We start from the raw sequence: 24,448 nt of genomic DNA, 5'->3' as shown, positions 1-24,448 counted from the left end.
AGGTGACTGGAGTTCTTCTTTTATTTCTGTTGTAACATTGAAAAAGTCATTTCACCATTGTGAAGTTATAACCACCCCATTATTTAGGATGAGCTAAATGGCATTGTGTTAAACAATGCATCAGAATTAATTTTTTAATGGATACCATGAAGAACTTTTTATCATGGATTTTTTTTATGTTGTGACTATTTACATCTCTAGACTTCACAGAATAAAAATCTCGAACTTCGGGCCAAAGCTTTCTAGGGGTACCCATACAAAAAATGGTTGGGAACTCCACTGAGTGGGATTCAGTTCCAGATTAAGACCTGTGCATTCAGACATCTCTGTGTAAAATACAGATCTTTGTTGCCATTAGAGTTGATGGAGGTCCAGTTAAAATACTCAGCAGTGGTTCCAGAATGACCTGACAAGCTAATGGAGACTGGCTTTAGCCATCTGAACAGAGGATGAATCACTTTTAGGTGGTGTGAACCTGGTCTGTGGTTGTCATTCAAGAAAAGTGTCAATCTCCCTTAAGTCCCTTGTCATACCTGCTTGCCTTTGACATCCTGAAGCATTTGTGGGAGATGACAGTAGGGCAATGATTCTGTCACCGTCATGTAAAGTCCTAGTGTCATTCAAGGTGAAAGAGGGTACATAAGACCCATGCGTGGGGCTAGCATATATTTTAAAGCAGAGAGGGAAATATGCCCTTCTGGAGTGGCATCTGAGAGCCAGCAGGATACTGTGGAAACTGGCTAAAGCAAGGTGTCTGCCTGAGTGATTGAACTGATCTCTGTGAGTCTAATCTAGGTTGTGATGAACGGCCCTCTGGCTCAGCTGAGTGTGATTGCTATTGATTATAATGGAAAGACGTAGCTCACGTGAAATTGTCTAAATTTGGGCATGTTAGTGCTGAACTGATTTTTTTTTTTTTTTGGTGCTACTTTGGACACATTAGAATAGAATTGAACAGAACAGAATAGAATAGAATATTTCTGTTGGAGGGTACCTACAAAAATCGTCTAGTCCACCTGCCTGACCACTTCAGGGCTGACCAAGAGTTAAAGTATTATTCTAAATTGCAAGTAATCATTTTTTATTTTCTTTTATAGCATATTCTATGTCTTCTTCTTTTTCCTGACTTTTTTTGGTTTTCTTTAATAAAGAACAACAGAACATCCCTTTCCAAAATGATATTTGCAAACATCTCTTTCTGCTCTAGCAAAATGAACTGCATCAGTGGCTGTCAGGAAAAGCAAATATGGCAAAAAGAGTCTGTTTGAGTATTCATTTGCTTCTCTGCATACACTGAAACTCTGAAATGCAAAAAGGCCACAAAATGTCAGATATGCTTGTGTATGGAATTAGTATAGTATCATGTTTGAATAAAATATGACTTGTAAAAAATGTGAATATAGTGTTAAGTAGATAATATAGTGTTATAAAAACACTGAGGACACGACACTTGTTCATCTGTCTAGAAATGAGAGGAGAGGGTAGAAACAGTATTTTTCTTGCTCTCCTTAAGCATGCTGCTGCACTGTCCAAACAGTATTGGGATATTGGAAGTAGAAGTCCCTCTGAAGTCCTAAGTCTTTTGCAATACAATTTGTGACAAGTGTTTTCAGGAGTAAATTGGCTTCATTCTTCTCTTGATCCCAGTACTTACCAGCATGCAACGTCAGTGGAATATTTTCTACTCTGATGATAGAGAATGCCAATGAAATTTTATTGGATAATGACTGCAGGATCTGGTGCACAGTATAAACTCAGTAAATCTCTGTAGTAGCATACCCTGTAAGCCACTAGAGAAGACTAGGAAGGCCTGCTTGGCATGAAGTTGTTGAAAAAGCCTTTTTACTTGTGCAGTGAGTATTTAGAATTTAAATGTGCTACCTCATCGCTTTCCAAAATGGCCAAAGCATGTGTATGGGAAAGTGTCTTCTTGTTTAAAAAAGATGAAAGTTTTTTTATCAGGTGCTGGGAGGAATTTTTAACTTCATACATTTTTGATAAGGTGCATCTGAATAAATAAAGCATTTAAATACTTTCATGTTTAGTGTTGTTAAAGCTATTACTTTAAAGATAAGATGTAATTTTTTAAAGAGAATTATTTTGTAAAAATAGGATTTTTCAAAGGCATCTCTGCAATTTGGCTACCATGTTTTAAAATTCTATAAAAAACCTCAGCCTTCATTTTGTAATGTGGCTTCTAGTAACTTCCAAAGTGTTGCAGGTGTTTCCTTCCCTGCTAGCAGCTAAGGAAGCATTCACCACCAGGCCTGAGCTTTGGAAGTCCTTGCTTCTACTATGTGCTCTGCAATGCAGTTCATGTAGATGGACAGAGCCATTGCAACTCCATCTCCGCTGATGTTGGTGCACCAGCTGCAATAATATTTCAAGTCAATCCCTGATTAGTTAGGGGAAGGTCAGCTATTTCTGACTGGCCTCGCCCAGACAGAGAAACAGAGTGAAGCTCTGCCATCAGTGTCCTAAAATAGAAGGCCCTTTTCATCTGTCAGACTTGAGTCAGCCACATGGAACACAAATTCGGAGACACAAATCGACTCACAGGGCATTGGGAAGAAGGGCACAGACAGAAAGTCAAGTGAAGAGAAACTTTTTCTGATATGAGCTGTATTCTCCAAACAGCTTTTTAGTCACTTTCACAATATTTTTACTGCCAACCTGTCAAGTAATTAAGCTTTTTTTTTTAATAAAAAATAAAAAACCAAACCCAAACTTTGATAATGAAACTGAGTGTGGGGATATTTTTTGGAGGCTTCTTTGCAGCTCTGGGGGTTTTGCTTTTTTTGGTGGCGTTTGGAACTGATTATTGGCTTCTTGCTACGGAAATAGGAACGTGTTCAGAAGCACCTGAAGATGCTGGGGTTAGTATGGACTTTTTTACTTATAACAATAATTATATATATAGGTTTCTTGAATGTGTTTATTTTCTAAGAATTTACTTCTGTATAAACTTTTGAATATACTAATTTTGACCACTGGGAGTCTTACAAGCCTATTTCAAAACCTCTTGTAATCAGTTGTAATCACCTCTAAAATGACTTTTTCTTTTGTGATACTGCTTTTGCAATAGGATATCCTTTCAAAAAAAGTATATCTGTTTAGATATGCTATAGCTGATCTACATGCACACAGGTGTGCGTCATTATTATGGTTTTTGTTACCTCAACATCTAATTCAGGTTGAACTTACTTCTTTCAGCCATTCAAAAATTACACGATAATGGATTTCTTTTTTTTTCTTCCTCTGTAGGGAGTGAAGGCCACTTTCCATCATGAAGGTTTCTTCTGGAGATGCTGGTTTAGTGGAAATGTAGGAGATAATAATGCCAGCATGTGGAATTTCTGGTATAGTAAGTAAATTTTTCTTTTTACATTATCTACAGTAGTTTGTTCTCAAAATTGTTAGGGTTTGGTGGTGTTTCTTTTTTTTTCTATATTGTGAATAATCGGATTTCATATGGCTTCTTTGGTGATCAGTTTCTTCAACTACCCTAAAATAAATTCTTGACACACACTTTTGTAATTTGTACTAAAGGAAACCCCAGGACCAAATGATACAAGTTTAACTATCAAATTACGCTATGATTGTTATGGCTGCTCTGTTAACCTGAGTCCATTCTTATCTACACAGTCTCTTGCCACTAACTGTTAAATAGATGGGTTTTTTCTGTTATGTAGGGAAAAAAGAGCTTAGTGGTTATTGGGAACTATGAATTTTTGCTTGGAGAATTTCTCCATCAGGTTCTACAAGTGGGTTAAGGAAGGAATGTGAAAACGGTGTAGGACACACCATCTCCAGATGACCCTTTGCTTGCTTTCACTACATGCCAAGATTCTGGAAGATCAGATAGTATTTTATAACCAAAATCCCCCATGAAGAAATCAAGCAAAACTTCTTTTCCTGTCTTACACTCCCTCTGAGATAGAGAGCTCCCTCTCTTTATTACAAGATTTCCATAATCCTTGTGAAAAGCAGGTGCCATCATACAAATTTGATTTTAATAAACCATATTTTGTAAAATATATTGCTTATTCTTAGGTGGAAAATGTAATATTCACTGTAGTTAATTTCCCTTTGTTATTTATCTGGAGAATTCTACGGTCAAAAATCTGAAATTTAAATGTGGTTTAAGTTATAGTCAGCTTTTATCTTTAACTAGAAAGAAGGTGATGTTTTTATAAATATTTAATATAAAGGGTGAAATTACCCTTTTCTGGGGGATATTAATTCCATAGACCAAACTCATATTTGTGGACACTGTACACTTTCTGAAGATGCTTGATACTTTCATTGTCCTTTCACAAGAGAACAGTAATTTCCTGAATTTTTTTTCTGTGGGACATGCGGTAATGAGATGAGCATAATTAACCCTCAAAAGAGAAAGGTACCTATGGCTACAAAAGCATACATATGCAGAACATATAAATTGCAGTGTAACCTTCAGCGTGGCTAATTTACCATTCCCATAGTACAAATCTGTTGCTCTTTAAGGAATATCCTTGTTTGGATAACAAGGCTCATATCTCTTACCAAATCAAATCCACTGTAAGCTGTTGCCTAGGAAAGAACCTATGAAACTCAGTTTGCCCATTTGAAGAACAGACATGAAATATTGTTGAGGCAGTAAAATATTAATCTTCAGCTTTCTTTCATTTTTAGCTAACCAGTCACCTTCTAAGAATTGTACACATGCTTACCTGTCACCATTTCCTCTTCTCCGAGATGAACACAACTCAACTTCCTATGACTCTGCAATCAGTAAGTATTGTTTTTGGTGCAAATGGATACAATGTCTATAGTTTCAAGAAAACAATTTGGATGCTTCGGAATAAAACAGCCATCACTCCACACAGTTTAATTAACAGAGTTTTGGTGTTTCATACTTCTCATAATTTTACAACATACATATTTAAGCCACTATTTAACAAATCACTTAAGTGAATGCTTAGCTTGATAGCAGAATTGAGGTAATTTCTAAAAAAAGCCATTTCTTTTCTAGTGCTTTTTTCTCTGACATATTAAGTATCTTCCTTGGGCTGAATGCATTAAACAACTACTTCTTGTCATGTATTTCAGTAAAACTGTTTTGGTGTTTTTTTCTGTTAAATAAATAATTACATGTGGAAATATATTGCATTTTTACTGTATGAGTAAGGAGGGCCTTCATGCTGTCTAAGTTTATTCGACTAAGTCAAATATACTTCACTGAGAAAATCTAGTACTGTAACAGAGAAACATATAAATAGATACATGTGAAAGATATACAATAATTGAAAACCTTAGGTTTGAATAATGCCTGGAAAGCTCTGTTTTTAGAAAACTTAGGAGCTGCTTAAAAATATTGGGCACATTTCATCAGATCGAGAGCTTTATGCAAATATATTTGAAGTTAGTCACTTCTGATACTTATTTCATATGACTTTTTAAACAGTCTGTTCTGTGTGGATGCTACATGTCTCTGACCTTGCTAAGTGACCCCTTCCTGTCCTGAAGCTGTAATTATCTTTTGATAACTTTGAAGTGTCTTTAGAATCCAATTTTTTAAGCTGCAGACATGAAAAAGAAAATAAATGGGAATTATAATTGTTCTGTTAGTCTTAAAAAACTGTGAACTGTTTGTCGAGAATTCAGACCTCACCATTCAGAGATCTAATCTGTAACTTTACAGGGCATCTAGAACAGTTTATCTTTTCATTTGAAAGTGACAGAGTCATCAGCTCCTAATTGTCTAGGCAGAGTTTGTATTCTGCTGTTCACTCATACATTCACAAAGGTTCCTCAAATTATATTGCGTGATTACACAGAAGTGGACAAACAAAGAAAAAGGAAAGGAGAAGGAATATCATCAAAAGTTTAATTAATTTTAGTTAATGTTTACCAAAAGAACCACAACTCAAATATAATTTTCCTATCTATATTTCATATTAGAAGATTAAAAATAGGCAGAATTGTACTATAGATGCTGGCCCAGGTAGAGTATATTCAGAGCCATTCCTGCTATATAAATAGATACAGTTGGATTGCTTTCAAGCTCATTAAAACTGAAGAGGGTTTGGGGTTTTTTATGCCTACTGTTAATTTTCAGCATCCAAGCTGAGTTATTTACTAGAGCAGGTATGCTTATTCAAGAGTCTTTCACAACTTTTTATGAAGAAGTTTATTCAGCAGCTCTTCTGTTAGGTCAAAACTTGTTTCTCCTTTAGTCTAGTTTGACAGTCAGTCCTGCATGTGGTATTTGGCAAACAAGTTTTTTAAACCTCGCTGCAACTGCAGTGGCTAAATTAAGAAATGCTAGAAGGTTATCTTCTTCTTCTTGACTCACAGTAGAGGAAATGCTTCTCTGTAAAGCCAGTGGCAAAAGGCCTTTGTTTGGTTTCATGAAGAAGAAGATGATTTCATCAATGATTTGTATATCCAATTGTCCGCATCAGCTAAACATAGAATAAAAAGGCACTACCAAAAGGTTGAGGTTATTGTCCCTTTTTTCAGTTTTACTACTGTTTCTTGATACATGTTTCATGGCTCATAGTTTTCTTGACATATTCACTTTTGGGGATGATAAAAAACCCAAATCTCCCCCACAAGTTTATCATTGTGGTTTTAGTCAAATCCTATTTTAATCAAGTCCTATTTTAATTAGGAGTGGATAAGAAGAAATATTCTCTCGTGAAAAATAATTCATCTACTCTTTCATAGAAAAACAAACAGCTGAATAAAAAGCTTTAAACTTCATTAGAAAAATCAAACGTATATGCAGCATATTTTCTAAAAATCTCTAACTTTCTGTTAACAGGATTGTTAGTTTCTGAGGAAGCAAAAGCGTGTGACTTCTTTTACAGACTGTTTGGCTTAAGAGACTTTGGGACCCTTTCAGAGGAATTTCAATTTAACTGCAGTTCCCTAGTGGAAATACAAGTGTGGCTTGTTGTTGGAGTGCCATGTCACCATCCAGTTAGAAGAGCTCAGGCAAAGATAAGGTGCTTGAGGAACATAAAATCTCTAATGATCTTTTGAGTGCAGTGTCTGGACCAGTTTCTCTGTTGACATAACTCCTTTGGCTTTAGTATTAGTAGGAATTTGGCTTAGAGCTTTTCTGGGCCAGAATTCAGAACTGGCTCATCTGTCCTCTTTTAGCTTATTTACATCTTTTTCTGTGTTCAATTTATGATGTTCATGTGATAGTTCCCAAAAGACTGAGGACCTTGAATTTTAGTGTTACAGTGTGCTGGTAACACTAAACATACCATGGCATAGTGTATGTCTTACAGATCTTTAGAACAAAGGGTTGGTTCATCCTGATGTACAAACCTAGACTATGAGCTCTTGGTGTGAAGAATTATGGCCTTAAACAGAAAAGTAAAGACAGAAAAGCCTACAGTGATGCTTATATTGGAGATTTGAATGCATGCTTTAATGTATCAGATTTCTTTTAACTATTACTGTTAAATGCATGATCGCCTTCAAGTGGTTAGATAGCATGGCTTTGAAATTGCAGCTTGCTGTATCTTTTAATCATGGTTATAATGTTTTTGTTCATTTACTAGTTTTCTTAAGTATCTTGACAGAGTGGGGAGGACTTCACCTAGCTGTCGTGTAGGGTGTGGTCAAAAGCTGTGTGAAGCATCATTTATTGTTAATGTGCTTAAAGAAATTTGTAGGCCATGTCATTTATCTTAACCTGAAACAGGCATCTAAGTGAACTCAGGGGAAGCCTGACTAGTGACATTCTGTAATGGTACAGAGGTTCATAGTGACAACTATTACAGTGTGCAGTTCTTAAGTTGACTTAGCACTTCATTGTGTTGCTAGCAGATTTGTTTATATGATTCACAAACATAAGGGCAACAGACTACAACCTAGGAATAAAAAAATTAAATTAGACCGTACAATTAAAGTGCCACAGTAGCAACCTCTACATTCTAACATAAACATAAATTTGTATAATCATAACCAGATTAGTTACCCCATCAGGCTATTTTGAAAACATAATAGTATACTACTTAAATATTAATTCATTGTTAACTAGATTCATGCATGATACCATGTAATTAGATTACTTAATACAGAGAACTATCACACTTTTCTAAAACTCTTTTACTATAGGGCAATACTAGGCCTGTTTTTGGAAAATATACTAAGTCCTTACTCGTGGAAATAGTCCCATTGGCCTATTGAGAGATTATTCCTAAGAAAAAGAAATGAAAAATCTAGCACCTAGTCACTAAGTCATTAATTTTATTTTTGAGAGGATTTTTTTCAACTTAATTTGGAAATAAACAAGTTCCTTAACTGTTGTAAGTCTCCCCAGTGCCTTCTGAAGCTAAAGTGGAAGCAATTTAATGGGGCAGCACTGGCACATTAGTTTAATACTCTAATTTGTAACTGCTAATACTTTTTTTCCTAACTATTAGTATCTTATTTTGTCCATTACTGGGCATATTGCCAGTATTTGAAGTAGTGCCTAATATAATGTGTAATACACAATGTTTATAGGACTGAAGAGAAATTCTGATTCAGCAGCTTTTAAATTTAAAATGGTGAGATCAAATTTGTTGGTGGGTTTATTAATGGCTTGAAATTAACATAAAGAAATCTAGAAAATATCAGCAATGAAATCTAAAAAAAAAAAAAAAAATAGTTGTACTAGTGAACTGTTAGCAGTAGTCTATTTCTATGGGGAAAAAATGCTGTTATTTAGTAGTCATAATTGCCTGTGAGAGATACAGTACATTTAGGAAGGGAGAGCTCTCTGGCCACCGAGTGTCAATAAAGAAAGAAGTATTTAAGAAAGCAATGTATCCATATTGTGAATATTGTATTTGTTTTACTGTTAAAGTTATTGAAACAAGTGTTAGTACTAAGAGATAGTAAAGGGTATTAAATGGAGCTGAGAAAGGTCTTGCAAGGTTTACTGTGTTGCCAGGTGTGTCTCTTGTGGTGCTGCTGAGATCTGTGATCTCAATTACAGTTGTTTATCTGCAGAGATGTTCCTGATTGAGAGCAGTTCAGGTGTTTCACCTTTCCCTGTACTTTATATTTGGTGGCAGTACTCTTGTCAAAAGCATTTTGATATCTGTTACATTAAATAGAGAGGAAAAAAGAAGTCATTCTAAAATACAATCCACAGTCAGATAACAAGATTGTTCCCTTTGGGATGTGAACTTGTGGGTGATAATTCAAGGCAACTTTTCCAAGTAATTTTGCCTCTCCTTAGTAATGTCTGTGTGGCACTGCAGTCACGGATGCTTCAAAAGGTTTTGTAGTGCTTAATAATCTGTATTGATATTAAATTCAATATTAAGTGGCTGTTTTGTTTTGTTGGTTTTTTTTCTTGATAAGCCACAGAAAATATATGGACTGATGGCTGAGTTTTGAAAACATTTGAAGCCAGCAAGGGCAATAAAATACCTGATGTGGTTTCATGAGGCTGATATTAGTATCTGCAATAGTAGAAGGGTGTTGCTTTGTGTCTTTATCTATCCTGTTTCTGAATAACCATTATGGAGCTTCAGAGGTGTGCATGACTGCTACACAAGAAGTGTGTGTTGTAGGTGACACAGCTCTGTAACTTTGTCAAATATATTATTGCTTCTCTTTCATATCATGCACCAGTAACGTTCTAAAATATGAATCTGTGACTTTAGTTTGTAACCAATTCTGGAATCTACCATACAAAAAGGGAAGCTTTTGATAATTTTTGTTGATAATTTTCAACCATTTCTCCAAAATTTGGTCCCTAGCTCGAACCCAGATACTTCTTCTAGTTTTCAAGTAATGCAAAAGTCTCTGGAGGGACTTAAATTAGGATCTTTAGAGAGAAAAGCAAGTAGCAAGGGAAAACTACAGGTCAGGCAATTTTTGAGGAATATATTGCAACCATAATGTTCCCATACAGGTGCAATAGTACAGAGCTCAAAAAAAAAAGTATATTGTGTGTATTCCTGTTTTCTACTAAGTGTTATTTTTTGTTTGTAGGCCCATGTGTCATTTCCAAGGCAAATGTTGTACTCCACAAAGGGGCAGGTCACCAATACAAGTTACAAAACCTTCTGTTTAGCACTCTTGCATGACAGAGCAGTGGTATCTAAGATTTCAAACACTGTGGATATGTTTACTTTGGACTCTGCAATAGTGCTTGTATTTTATTTCTTCTGTTGTAGGAAATACTTGGTATAATTAATGTATTTGAGGTAGGTGACTAATATATCTGTGAAGTACCTGGAAGAGACAAGGGTACTCCTTGTCATCTGGACCAGAACATGGGCTATCCTATGAAGTACTGCAGTGTGACTTGAAATGGTGCAAACTTGTATTAACGCTTTTTATAGGTCCACTGAACCATTATTTCTTGAAACAGACTGTTTGGATCATGGTGTCAGCCCTCTTCATGGGATATAAAGAAGCATAATTCAAAGAAGCATCTTCTGTTGCATTTTGTCTGTCAGGGTTCATCTCAATCTCAGAGCAGCAAAGTCTTTGACTTGAAGAGTAATTTCATTCTTAGGAAGGTTTAATTTCAACCACTTCTTTTGTGTTTGTCTGTAGATACCAGCTAAGCAAAATGACAGCAGTAGGCCTGACTCATAGTTTTGAATGATTAGCCCTTTAGGAAGTGATCTTGCCCATCTAGGTAGAGAAGATGGGAAATTTGATCTGAGCAAAAATGATCAGAGTATAAAATAAGTGAAGCCATCTTTGCAGAAAAATGGCTGCTTTTTAACTCCCTTACAAAAGTCTAAATGCTCGTAGGGTGTTTCTTCAGACCTGTGCCACAAATTATTCAAATGGCTTACTGCCTTTCGAATTAGAGGGGGCTCTGTTTTGCTTGAAAAGTCACAGATTTTTGATCAGACTTTGTGCAGGTCAACTACACTGTATTTTTTAATTGATGTTTAATGACAATTTGCTTGATAAGCAAGTATTAGGATAATCAGAATTTATCCATGATTCTCTAGAGTAAATAATTATTTCCAGAGAAATAGAATGGAAGCTATTATATTTCACATATAATGCATAAAATAGTTACACTGTTGGAGCAGAAGTTTCAGGGAGGTTTAAACAAATTTTCATCAGTTACATTTGTGCTCCTTCTGTGATCTGTTTCTAAGAACATTTGAGTATCAAATCAAGCTTTTCTCATAAAATTTCACTGAAAGCAGACTTCAAAGCTTCCTGTGGGAAGAGCAGATAATGAAAGTGGATGCTGATTTTGTAATGCTGGAGAATCTTGTGTCCTCATCTATTCAGAAAATAGAAACACTGCTGCATGACTTATGCGACTGACCATAATAATATCAAAGAAAGCTTTTTCAAGGTCCATTTTGGCCAATGTGTCCTATTATATAGCATGACTTTGAAGTACCTTGGGCCATCCATGTAAAAGAGTTGGGTGGTTATAGACTGATTTAGTGAGATTAGGCTTTAAACGAGGAGGTAATGTCCCATGGAGTGGGGACTGCAGTGAAGCTTATCAAAGTAGCCCCATGAGTAAAATAATATGAAATTGCTTCAGAAACCCAAGACTGAAGGACTTGAGAGATTTACCTCTCTAGGTCTCCATTCACTGTCTATTTGCATTAAGTGAATCATTTAACTATGTGTTTAACTTTAAACAGGTGCCTAAACCTCATAAGAGGTAGAGTACTTAAAGTAAAATGCACACTTAACTGCTTTGCTGAGCCATAGCCTTATTTCTTACCTACTATTCCCATAGTTTTTTGTTTATATGGAGTGAAAACTTGTATTGGATATGCCAGCTACTTTCAGATGCATTCCTCCTTTATATGCCCAAATCTGCTGTGGCATCAGTGTGGCAGAAAATTATGTCTCTGAATGTTTGCCTGGATTAAAAAGGATGCTATTTGAAAAGTATGGCTAATGTAATGTGGTGAATATGATCTAGCTAATATATTTACAAGGATGATGGTGAGTACTTTAACAAGAGTTAAGCTGGTCAAGTTAAAAACAGTAGGTGTTTTTTTTGGAACACATTAGTGGGAAATGTGAGCTGCTAATATCTAGTGTACCTTCATATATATACCTAGGTTTCATATGAGAGCAAACCCAAATTATTCCAGAATAGCTGTCTTTAACAAGCTGTATGAATTCGAAACTTTCAGGATATGAACCAGTATAATAGCTGCTTGGTTGTGTTTTGCCATAATAGTAAGTAGGTGCTGTCAGATGATAAGTGGCAGTTTCTTTTGTGATTCACTTTTCCTGACTTGCCAGCTGGCTTACATACTTTCCCTCAGTTGGGTGGAAATGTTTTTCACTGACTGAATTGTCAGTGCTTCGAGATTTTCAGATCTGACGATGAAGATCCTTACAACTCGTAATTTTACTAATGGGTTGTGTTAATGTACCAATTTTTAAATTCATGGGAGAAATTTATGTCACTCTTGTAGCATTTGTAAAATGATGACTTTGTTAAATGGATGTGCAATTAACCAGCTAAAACCTAATTGTTAGAAAGAGTCTTTTGGCCAGAATATGTCACAAAACTCTCAGCTCATTTATCACCAGCTGCATTCATTAATTCAGCACTGCTTGGCACTGTCTAACAGGGGCTTCTGAAACATAACATTTTAAATCTAATAAAATACAAAGATCTTTAGAGCAGAAATAGGCTGGTTTAAAACGTTTAACTGTTTTTCAGAAATCCTGTTTACATTTTTCAGTTTCTCCCTGCTCCTGCTTTAGGTTTCTGTCTACTGAATATGAGTATACATAAGGAGTATTATCCAGTTGTAAATTGTAGAGAACTTACGGATTCTTATTGGTGATATAGTCCGAACACTAAGAATGTCAAGATGTTGCAGCTCTCTGCTTCTCCCAGACAATTTTGGTGAAATATCAGTCCAATCATTTATCCCAAAGAATCACTGCTACAGCTTTGGTGTACCATTTTTGAAAGAGTGTAAATTTGGTCATGTTACTATCTTACAAGATACTGTTAAATAATCATCAGGTGGATTTCATTCATGGTGACTTACAACCTATTTTCCATGATCATCAGATAAGGACTGGCATTCAAACCTAAGTTGGGCCACATGATATATAATGATTATGAAAAATAGACTAAATGTTTCATTTGTTAACAAAGCAAGTGATAAGACAAGGGGAAAAAAAAATCTTGTTAGCCAATTTGGATAAGTTCTAAAAAGCATTGTAATTTTTTTCCTTCTCCTTTTCTCCAGTTTATCGAGGTTTCTGGACAGTTCTTATGCTCCTGGGAGTGCTCACTATTGTGATGGCTAGTTTCTTCATCATCTGTGCAGCTCCTTTTGCCAGTCACGTTCTATACAAAGCAGGAGGAGGCTTTTTCATCATTGCTGGTGGGTATACTGTTTGCTCAGTCAATTAAAGAATAGAAAGGATGAGTTATTTCTTCCCTTTTCCTTGACCAAAAATCATATTAATCATGGTTAAAAGAAAAAAAGAGTATATGCTTCTGTCCTTTGGCTTGTGGAGTGCCCACCTTGGAGACAATTCTTTCCGCAGTTATTTAGTCATGAAGCTGTTCTAAAAGCTATTTTTGGGTTAAGATAAAAAAAAAAATCCAGGACAAATCATGAAATTACACTGCAATTTTAATCTACTTTTTCTAATCAAGGAAAAGAATACATATTTAGGGATGTTGCCTCATAGGATTGTCAAGGGCTTTTGCTAAAGAGGGGTTTGTAGCTAAAGAGAGGCTTTTGTCTTTTATCAGTGATGTGAAAGATGATTATAGTGGATTCTGAGGAACCTGGGGGACAGAGCACATTCATATGACCAATATAGGAGAAATGTTTTGGATGTGATAGGAGTAAATAAAATAGTTATATTGTAAGTGGTTGATAATAAAATAGTTGTCGTATGAGTAAGTAGGAGCTCTAAGCCTCTCTGAATGAAAGATGACAAGTAAGTGAATTCCCTCCTTCCTCATAACCCACATGAACTGTGGAGGATGCACCCTCCCAGGATTCAGCTGATATGGGCAGCTCTCTGGCATGCTTTTGGTTAACCTTGGAAAGTCTGTGATGTCACACTGGTGTGTAAGATATAGTTGTATAGGATGTAAATGATAGTATGTGCTCCATCAGTGTTCTCCTTTGCTTAAAGCCTGGTGAGAGGCAGCCCTGTGAGAACACAGTATGTTATAGGGTAGAGCCACCTGTATCAGGACCAAAAGGCCTGAGCTCTCTTTCTGCTTGTCTGCTGACCTGCTGACCTTGCTTACCCACTGCACCTCACAGCTCTTCATATGCAACTAGTGATCATTATTCCTTTCTAAAGGACTCTCAGTGAAGTGTGGGAAGTATTTTATAATATTTTAGCTGAAGAAAATCCTGCATACTTGCATTTGATCTCTTGAGAATTACTCCTTCATGCTTTTAAAAGACATGCAAAAAATATTCATAGTCTGATGGAAATCCTAAGATATTTCAATGGATTTTGTCACTAATTTTCAGGGCAAGAGCCCATGTGAGTCCTGCTCTTTCTCTGCATTTGTAATGCATAAAAAACTTCAGCTGTCACTAGAAAGTAGCAGAGGCTGTTTGAGGGGGAAGGGGCACTTGAAAGATGCCAGGAACTGACGGGCAGAGGTGCAAAATGATGTGTGTGTTCAACACTCTGGGTCAGTTAATCTGCCCTCATTTAGGGGAAAGTTAGATCCCCAAGTCTGCAGTAGCCCTCCCTCTGCTTCCCTAGGAGGCTTGCAAGAGGCAATAACATTTATTGGCAGTAAAAATAGCAGGTGTATAAGAAGTTCCCCCAGCTGGGGATTCATTTCATACTGAAAGAGGGGCCTAATTGGATCAGATGAATGCGCTATGGAGGAACCCTTACAACCCTCTTCCCTTTACTGAGGGAATCTGGAGAGACTATTTCTTTAGGTGTGTGCAGTTAAGTGAGCTTTATTATCCCAGTGTGTGACCTTGGGTCTATGTCTTTACCCCTCACCCTTTGTCCCTGTAGAGCAGATGTTCTTTAAGGGAAATCCTGATTTTTTACTCTCTCTATGTAGTATCTTTCAACTTCAAGACTGTTCTCAATCAGGGCTTCAGAGAAGAGCTATGCTATTTTTACTGTTATCATTACCATTACTATTGCTGTTGTTGAAAAGCAAAGATCTTTAGCAAAATCCTGCTATGATTTGCTAAAAAGTAGTGATGGCAGCAGAATATGGGACCCATTCAGCTTGCTCCAGGCCTTATGGCTTGAGTAGGGGCACATGGTTCCCAACCAAGGTCTTCTGCATCTACTCCCTGTCCCACCAGTAGGGCACAACTGCTTGGGGAAGGTACTTACTATAAATATCATTATCCTATCTAACACTTCAGATCACCTACAAAAACACTAAAAAGAAGTTTGTTGCTTTCATCTCTTCTCACAGATACTGCCCATAGCCAAGGAGAGAGTTTATTTATACCATGAATTAAAAATCATGGTTGTTGGTGTGACCATACTGACATAAGAAGTTCTTATAAATAATTTGCATTTTCAGTGGTTAAAGCTATGTCCTGTGGGATGTTTTGGGCAACAACTTACTTTCCTGGGGTGTTACTGTTCAATGGCCCATCACGTGAAATGGAGAATAAGAGGGGTTCTCAGACCCGAAGGTATGGCAGCATGAAATTGCTATCTCTCTTTCTCTCCTAGTAAAAATTTCTCACAATAGGAGGAATAGTTATTATCTTAAATCTGGGATAACATGAGGACAGAGCAAGATAAGGTAGAATACGATGCAGAAGAGGAGTGTTTTAGCCTGCCTTTAGAAGTCAGGATGGTTTTCTCTATTGTGTCCCTGCTGCCCTGACCTCTTCCTCTACCCATCTCCTTGAGGACTACAGAGCCTGTTTGTTTACTGCCTGCCAAAGAAAAACAGGGTGTGGAAGGGGAGAGTGATGAGAAGTGGTGCATCCACTCATACAAACATGTGATCAGGATGCAGCCAGGGTATGCATCTACTTAAAGACAGACCTAACAGCAAAATGAAAAGATGTAATGTGACTTAGATTATAGGTGAAGTTAGAGTTCTTCCAAGACAGAAACCAGCAGATTGATTTGAATTAAAAAAGGAATTATATACATTGTTTTGAAAGAGCCTGGATGCTGTCTTACCACAAAGTTCAAGCATCTGTTATACTGGAGAGAATAATCTTCTGAGAATGAAACTAGACAGGATGGTTTTTCTGTGGAAGTTAGGAAGATGATAGGAAGATCATTCATTTTCCTGGTTACATATCATTAAAAGAAGTTAGATGAAATAGATTAAATACCTGTTGTTGGACTGAAATATCTTTATCCTTCTGCAACCTTAACTGACAACTTAGGCAGCAGATAAAAGCTCTGCCTCAACTGAAGAGTACTTGTAGCATGGTCTGCTGTGATGCCTTAGGGTTCTGGAAGCAGCTGAAGATATTATTGGGATTGAGATTCACGCCAACTGTTCAGCCATCTGAAGGCTGTTTTGTATGAACCAACTGCTTAAATTTCTATTGTCAATAGTAAGAAACACTCAGAGGGACACCTCACCTTATTTGTGATAAGGCAGATAGACTTGCCTTTTAGAGGAACCTATGGAAGAAGCCTAAACAGAGATCTTGAGTGATACAAATAAATTTAGGTTGGAAAGGACCTCTTGTAGCAATCAAGTCTGACTTCATGTTTACAGCAGGGCTGGCTTCAAAGTTAGATCAGGCAGCTCAGAGCCTTATCCAATCAAGATTTTAAAATCTCCAATAATTGACGTTCCACAGCACCTTTGGGCACTTGTCCCAGATTAATCAACTTCATTGTGAAAAATGTTTTCTTTTTTCCTTGTTTTCACCTGAAATTGTCCTTGATGCAGTTTGTGACCATTGTGTCTCATCCTTTCAAGTCTGAAAGTCTCTGAAAAGTCTGTCCCCATCTTCTCTATAACTTTATTTAGAAAGATGAAGACTGGGTTCTTCTCTAGACTAAAATTCCCCAGCTCACTCAGCCTCTTCTTGTTCTCCATCCCCCTAACCATTCTGATAGTCATCACCTCAGTTTATCAGTACCTCTCTTTCACCAGGGGTCCCCAAACTGGACATAGTTTTCCATATACAATATCACAACTGTTGAATAAAGGGAAATAATAGTATTTTCAAATCTGATGATGGTGTTTTTGCTAATGTGGCTCTGTATGAGATTAATTTTTATTTTTGTCAGACCTCATGGAATTCTTGCACACTGAGAGGGAGCATTCTTGTCCTTTAAGAAAGCTGCCTGTGAGGAGCAACCGGTTCTTCTGGGCATCCTTTGCCCTTCAGGGCAGTCTCTCTTGGGATCCTGTTTACCAGTTCCCTAGAGACTGAAGTCTGTTCTCCTAAGTTCTGGGTCTTTAATCTCTTACTCACCTTCCATGTTCTTCCTAGGACACTAAACTTTGCCATTCCATGGCCATTATAACCACAACTACACCATCTGTCGTCTTCCTGACCCATTTTTTTCTTATTTGTGAGTAGCAGATCCAGCAAAGCACTTCTATTTAGTTGGTCTGTTCCACAGTTCTTTCAGAAAGTTTTCCTTGATGCAGTCCAGCTACCTATCTCCTGGATTGCCTGCTCTCTGCAATGTTGCTCTTCTAGAAGATATTGGGGTGAGTCCCTCATGAGAACCAGAAATCATAATTATTTTTCCAGTCCACTTTATCTTCTTCATTAGGTGGCCTGTAGGAGATGCTCACCATGACAGCACCCTTTTGTCCAACTTATTGATCTTAACCCATGAGCTCCTCTTACTTAGAAGATCCCTATCCATTCAAGATATTTATTTCTGAAGACTGCAGCCATCCCACCCTATTTTAAATGTTCATATCTCAAAGAGGGTCCTGTAGTCACAGAAGTCAAAGCCCTGCTTGTGACATTAGCTACAAAGCCAGGAGCTGATGCACAGCGTATAGCAACTTTTGTATAGCTTTTACCCTTTGAGCAATAGGTTTGAGATCATCATCACCTGGGTCCTGGGCCCTTACCTCTCATCATCAAAGCCCTATAATTGCCCACTGACATTCTCTTTGGCAGCATCACTGGTGCCCAGGTGGATGAACTGCAAAGAGGTCAAAGAACCTTGGAAGCTTCTTCACAGTGTTGTATATCTGGGCTCCAGGAAAACAACAAACCTACCCACAGAGCAGTTCTGATGTCTGACCTGTGGAAGAGTCACACACCTGCCTTTTCCTCATCCTGATCTTTAAGAAAGGCTGCTCACTTCTCTTATGAGTGGTGTAGATAAACTATGACAAATGGAGCAGAACACAAAATTCTTTGGTGCAGCTCTCCCTATTATTTGTTGTAACCTCATAAACCACTTGAGGCTGCAGGTGAAACTACAGCTGCTATACCTGTGGGGGAAGAGTGTATATCAGTTCAATGATATCACAGTTCGAGTGCTGCCTTTGCAGCCTCACCTTCATGTCTACAACATCACAGACTGGTCCAAGAGCAGCTACAGTACTGCAAACTGCAAGAAGCCTTGCTTATAGTTGCTTCAAAGGTCATAGGAAAAGAAGAGAAAGTGGCCATAAAATAATCACAGCAGCCTTCAATAAAGTCCATAATTACCTTGCATCTCTTTCTGCCTGTGTGGTAGTAAAAACTGTCCTATCGTACTGACGTCAACAAGCAATACTCCAGGATGTGCACAGAGCATTACAGAATCACACCCTGGTGAAGCAGCAAGATTAAAAGTACAACTTCTGCTTCCAGCCAAAAGAGTGAAAAAAGGCTGATACTTTAATTGTATATCCTAGATGAGGACAAAAATCTCTCTTCAGAGACGTATGCCAACTCCTAGAACTCTTAAATAGGATCCTCTGCATGTACTTTGGTGGGAAATGTCAACCAGTCTTTTTAAATAAGGATCACAAAAGGCCAAGGTAGGTGGTAGAATCTGAAATAAGGACAGGAACAGAAAAATGCAGTTGAAAAAAAAATACATACACACACACATACAAGTTTTCCTCAAGTGAGATAAAGAGTTCTAAACTTCTAGGCACAAGTAAAAAGCTCACATCATTCTTTCCAGCACCTGTTGTCTTCTTGTCTGCATAGTAAAAGATTCATGCCATAAACAGCCATTCACCACTGACAAGTGAAAGGCATTTCTATGTGGGAAGAATCAGTACCAAAGGCCAGCAAACTGCTTCTTGAATTCACAGACATTTCTAAAGGTTCTGTATTCTTTCTCCTCTACAAAATGCACAAGTATTTGTTTGAAAGAAATTCAAAAGAATGAATGCAAAAGACAGAAAAGTGTGACCTCAGAGAAGTCCCATGTCTTATCACACTGCACAGAGCTGTGTATCAAACGTGTTTTTAAAAAAAAAGAAAAAGAAAAATGGAAAAAAAAAGAAAGAAAAAGGAGTAGGAGGGAAGTATTTATGTGTCTTAATCTCTCTCAGACATATTTCATGTTCTGTGAGTAATTTTCCCCATCATTCCTGATTCATGCAACTGCTGTTTCATTTTATATTCACTAAGAGGCAAGAGCAAAAGGATGCCTGCACACTATGCAAAAGGTCTAAATGCCAAAAATGTAGAAATACATAATAGCACACATTGTTCCTAAAAATATTTGCTTCATGGAATTTTGGAGTTTTTTTAAGTCTCATTACTTTTGTGTTGGCTTTGAGAGTTCATGACATTCCCAATAGATAGTCAGTGCAAGACTGCAGGAACAGATTTCTCAGAATAAATATATATTCAGTAAACTCTTGTCTAAGTGCTTAACCCCTGTGAAATCCTATCTCTGTGAAAATTAGACAAAAGGAGCACTAATGAATAAAATACTGTTGGAGACAACAGGACACGGTCAGTTTTTACTTAGCCTGATTCTACCGTTCAAGGTATTTCTTGAGCACACTAAGTAATACACCTACTAATTAGTCTCCATTAGCAGGCAGTGAGAACACTTAAATACCCCTTTAGTGCCCTAATTAGCCAAAAGGATTTACATGCTCTTCCTCTCTTTTTCTTCTCTTTTAAAGAAGGACGTTCATCTCTGCTTGATATACTTTTCTTCTGCAAATTTCCATACCCAACAATTTGCCACTCACCGGTATAACAGCTTGCTGTGAAATCACACCCGGTGGATGTTAGCTTCCCTGAAGTTGTTTTACCACGTATTGTAGCACAGTGTGGCAGCATTGGCCTGCTGTTTTGCACCTACATAGCGTTGGCTCTAGTTTAATCACTTAGGTGTTTCTTCAGGCTGCCCGAAAAGCAAGGGATGCCCATTTCGAGATTAAAGCACCTCTGACACAGTCTTGTTTTAATGGCAGATGTTTCCAACTAAGTGGCCTACTTAACTTTGTTTCTGCCCAAGGTGCTAGAGGGCATTGCAGATGTGCAAGGCCTGGTTATACTTACCTGCTGCTATAATAAGGGAATATAACTACTTTTTGTTATTCTTATTGTTTTGGACTAAGTTTTCCCCAATGAAGAGAATAAATAGAGGACAAATTTGAAAATGCATAGGCACAGCCAGCTGAAGAGGTAAATTCCAATGTTTGTATGGATTTTGGCAGGTTATTAATGTATCTTTCCAAATCTTTGGGCTACGTTGTTTCTGTGTGTGTTCAAGTTTTGAAACCTTGAGCAAAATCCATGTATCTAATAACTCCATTTATGAATTTGGCCCTGAATCTTTTTAATTTTTAAATCAAAAGTTACTAACTGTGTTTGGTTCTAATTTTCTTATATTGCCTACGTTATCTGTTATCATTAGATATTCTGTTCTAGGAATCTTCTGCTCAATTTGAATTATATTTGGAGAGTCTTCAATTTAATTTCTCATTTATCATGTCTGGCTGGCCCTAAGGTGATCTTTCTCTCTGATTGTTTCACCGATTTTATGTTTAATACAAGTGCAGTACTAAATTCCATCAAAATTCAATTTTACTTAGGTAAAATACTTTCAAAATTGAATTTATGCCTTTTAGAGTTGAGTGTTTGGGGTTTTTTTCAAACTTAGAAATTTGAGCCCTAGCAAAAACTATAATCCTGGAAGTGTATTTTACAGAGAGAAAATGTGTCTGCCTCCTTCTTTATTTAGTTTTTCTACTTTTCTTTCAGCCTCCTAAAAATTGCAGATCCTTTGGAAATTTCAGTTATGTTTTGATTATGCCTCGTGTTAACTACTTCAGCTCTTTTTTTGGTGGGCTTCAAAAGATAGTGTTTACAAGCACTGAGTCAGGAGCTCTCATCTGTCAGATGTTCAGGATATATGTAAAGCTATTACATTTTGACCATAAAGCACCAACAAGAAGGTCACCAGATCACCAAGTTAAGCTGCTGCATCTAACCCATCTGGTTTTATCTGAGTCAAATGAGAGAGTGAGGACAAGAGCTGCTCCCTGCTAAGTGGGCAGAAAGGGCAGAGAAAGGAGGTTGTGAGGCAGCATCTCAGGCTGGGAATGGGGAAAGGCAACCATCAGAGTTTACCAGGACATGTGGGTCTGGAAGAAAATGCCTGGCCATGGGTGCTTACAAATTGTATTTCTGGATTTTGCCACAAATGTCACATTTGTTCATGGTTGCACTGCAAGTATTTAGGAGGATGGTGAAGAGATCACAAATACCTTTAACTTATACTCTGCAGCTCTACAGCCTTTAGACTCAAGTTTGGCAGTTCAGTGTTCCCAGGACTATGCACTGGCTTGTGGTTTTAATGAGACACCTAAATATCCTGGGATAAAAACATGATGGGGTTGTGTCCCTCAAACATTTTAATGTTGGAATAGATAGTCCTGCTGCTGTAACTATGCTGGGACAGCTGGAACTCCCAGAGCAAATGGATACAGGCTGGAGCATGCAAAAAATTTAGAGTTGTGCCCTCAGTTTTCCAGCAAATGTTTTGCTGGAACATGTGTGCTGCAAGCTTGCATTTCTCAAGTGTCCACATTCCTCTAGAGTGAAATGAAATATTAGGAGTGCAACTGATACTTTGGAAAGCACTTTCTTCTTATATGTCCTTCTGGTACATAGAAACAAGGAGATTAACAAAGTTTGTAAGGACAAGTGCTCCTATTACTATCATGTGTAAGCAGTCCAGAGGAGTAGTTGGGAAAAGGCTGTGAATTATGTGGTGGATTAATTACAGGAAACTGTTGTATAAAATTCGAGATTAATACTAATAACCTGCTCCATAGCTATTGTTTAATTATTGTTGGTCTTTGTTCCTATAACAAGAGCTTCTTTTCTAAATGTGGATGATTTTGAATTAAAGACATTTGAATTTTTCTGCAAAATATTTGAGTAGAATACTCTGAAGGTTGTATGTTCCAAACAAAGCCCTTTTTATAAGAATAAAGATGCAAATGCAGAGAGGGGAAGGTGGTAGAAAAACTTCCCACTCCTTTCCAGAAGACTGATAAAAACAGTGTCAGAGTTTGGGAAGTAAAAGTAGATATTTTTTCCCAGATTGTCCCATCCCATTCCCCCTCCCTCCTCCGCTTTGATCCCTGAATTCAAACCAGTAAATAGCTACCTGAATTTTGCCTTAAAGTCTGCCTACCAAAACCAGATATCTCCTTTTGGAGATATGGAAGTATGCCTTTCAATGCAAATCAGAAGCAAGATGGAGGTAGTGGCAGTTAGAGGAAGCCAAAGGCAAAAATTGTCCAGTGGTGGCTGACTGTGCCTTGCAGACAGGGCCTCAAGCACTGATGGATTTTTAGGTATTACAGTAAATGCACCCATCATCTGTTTCACACTATATTGTTAAAACCTGGTGTTTCTTTTCCAGGTGTCTTGTTTTCGCTGGTAGTCGTGATGTATGTCATCTGGGTCCAGGCCATGGCTGATCTGGAAAACTACACAAGCATGAAAAAAATGGATTGCCCAGACTTTGCTGTTTATGTACGTTATGGCTGGTCTTTTATGCTGGCTCCTATAGGAGTATTTTTTGCTTTATTAGCAGGAATGCTGTTCTTATTGGTAGGACGTCACATTTATTTACATTCAGACTAGTTGTACACTGCTGAAGGGAATACAGGAATACTTGTGAAACTTCGTGACGAGTGCAAGCTGGAACACAATTTTATACATTATTACCATTATGGCAATCCTAAGTATGCAGGCAGACTTCTGGAAGATCTTCTATTGCTTGTTTAAGGGTAAAAGATACAAAACTCACTACAAGAAGAAGCCACCTCTAGTCCCAACTAGTTGTTTTTAATTCTTTAGCAAGAACACGTGGTTCTCCAGATTGTATTCACAGCATTTTTGTAGGTTTGCAAACAGAAAAAGGCAGAAATTTTTTGCAAATAAAAGCCCAACATGAAGTGACCCAAATCAAGATTTTATGCATTTATCTTTTAGCATTTACTTTGTGCTTCTGTTTGTTGAGAATGGCACAAAGTAGAGGAGAAGGCAAACATTCAAATACAGGAATTCATTCTACCTCCTCTCCTATTTTCCACTTAATTGCCTTAGCTTTAATGGAAGAAAACATGTCTGCACTTTATAAAAATAAAGTGCAGATCCATGAGAAGAGGACATAAGAGAAGACAATTGCTGTGAATGTGTAAAAGCTTAACTGCTTCCATTACCCATTTCTCTTTTCTGTATGCATTTGAAGGCTGTATACTTCTGTATTCTGAAGTCCATATGTGTTGCATGACTCTGTAAGCCAAAATGCTGTAGTACAATCACTAGCTGCAGTTATGCCAAAATTGTATTTTGAATTACAGCATTAAGAATTTAATTAAGTTTTAACCCTTTTATTTTTCCTGGTTGTGTAAAATTACTTTTTTATTAAAAAAGGTTTATTGTCAAGACAATATCTAGGACATGAAAATATGTGTCTTATGCAGCCTTCATTTTCCCAAATTTTAAAAATCTGCATTGTAGACCAAATCCAACTTGCCTACTAGGCTTCCTAGGGAAAGCAATGAGCCTAGCGAAGACAGTGGGAGAGGTGGATTTGGTTCTATATTGTAGGAGTGGCTGTTTGTGTGTTTATGTGTGCGCGCGCACATGTGTTTGGAAGAAGGGATAAGGATGAGACTGTATGCGTGGTATAGAAAAGATGGGGTTGAGTTTTAACAATGGGGAAACTTTGTCTGGCATTGGGCCCAAGCTGAAATTAAATCCATCTGAGAGTGTGCTGGTTTTCACTTTGTAACTCAGTGCAGAATAGTTGGGGACTGATGGGGAAAAGTAAAGGCTGCATGTTGGTTTCTTCTGTTTTGTAATGCTTAATTCCACAGCTGTTATGAATACTAAAAGCATCGCTAAAAGGCAGGAAAGGAATGCCATATAGAAGATGTGGTGGGCCAGATTGGATGTTACTTCCATTTTTGAGCTTTTGTGATTGGAAGCTTTCCAGCCTTTCCTGCTACTTATTTATTTTTCCATCATCAAGATTAGCTTTATATATTTTAGAACAGGAAGACAACAAGGGTGGGAGGTAGGGA

The 24,448-nt window shown here is 37.4% G+C and overlaps 1 protein-coding gene across 1 annotated transcript; it reads left to right on the top strand.

Moving 5' to 3' along the window:
- The first annotated feature begins 2,530 nt into the window (after positions 1-2,530).
- TMEM182 (transmembrane protein 182) lies at positions 2,531-23,829 on the top strand. Its single transcript, XM_032680302.1, has 5 exons — positions 2,531-2,876; positions 3,265-3,364; positions 4,675-4,773; positions 13,215-13,352; positions 22,777-23,829. Exons 1-5 carry the CDS (start codon positions 2,736-2,738, stop codon positions 22,998-23,000), a joined length of 702 nt encoding a protein of 233 aa, XP_032536193.1. The 5' UTR covers positions 2,531-2,735; the 3' UTR covers positions 23,001-23,829.
- Positions 23,830-24,448: the final 619 nt, after the last annotated feature.

The sequence above is a fragment of the Chiroxiphia lanceolata genome, chromosome 2, assembly GCF_009829145.1.
Source record: "Chiroxiphia lanceolata isolate bChiLan1 chromosome 2, bChiLan1.pri, whole genome shotgun sequence".
Classification (NCBI taxonomy): Eukaryota; Metazoa; Chordata; class Aves; order Passeriformes; family Pipridae; genus Chiroxiphia; species Chiroxiphia lanceolata.
Note: the sequence above shows the minus strand (reverse complement) of the source record. Positions and strands in the feature narration are given on the sequence as shown.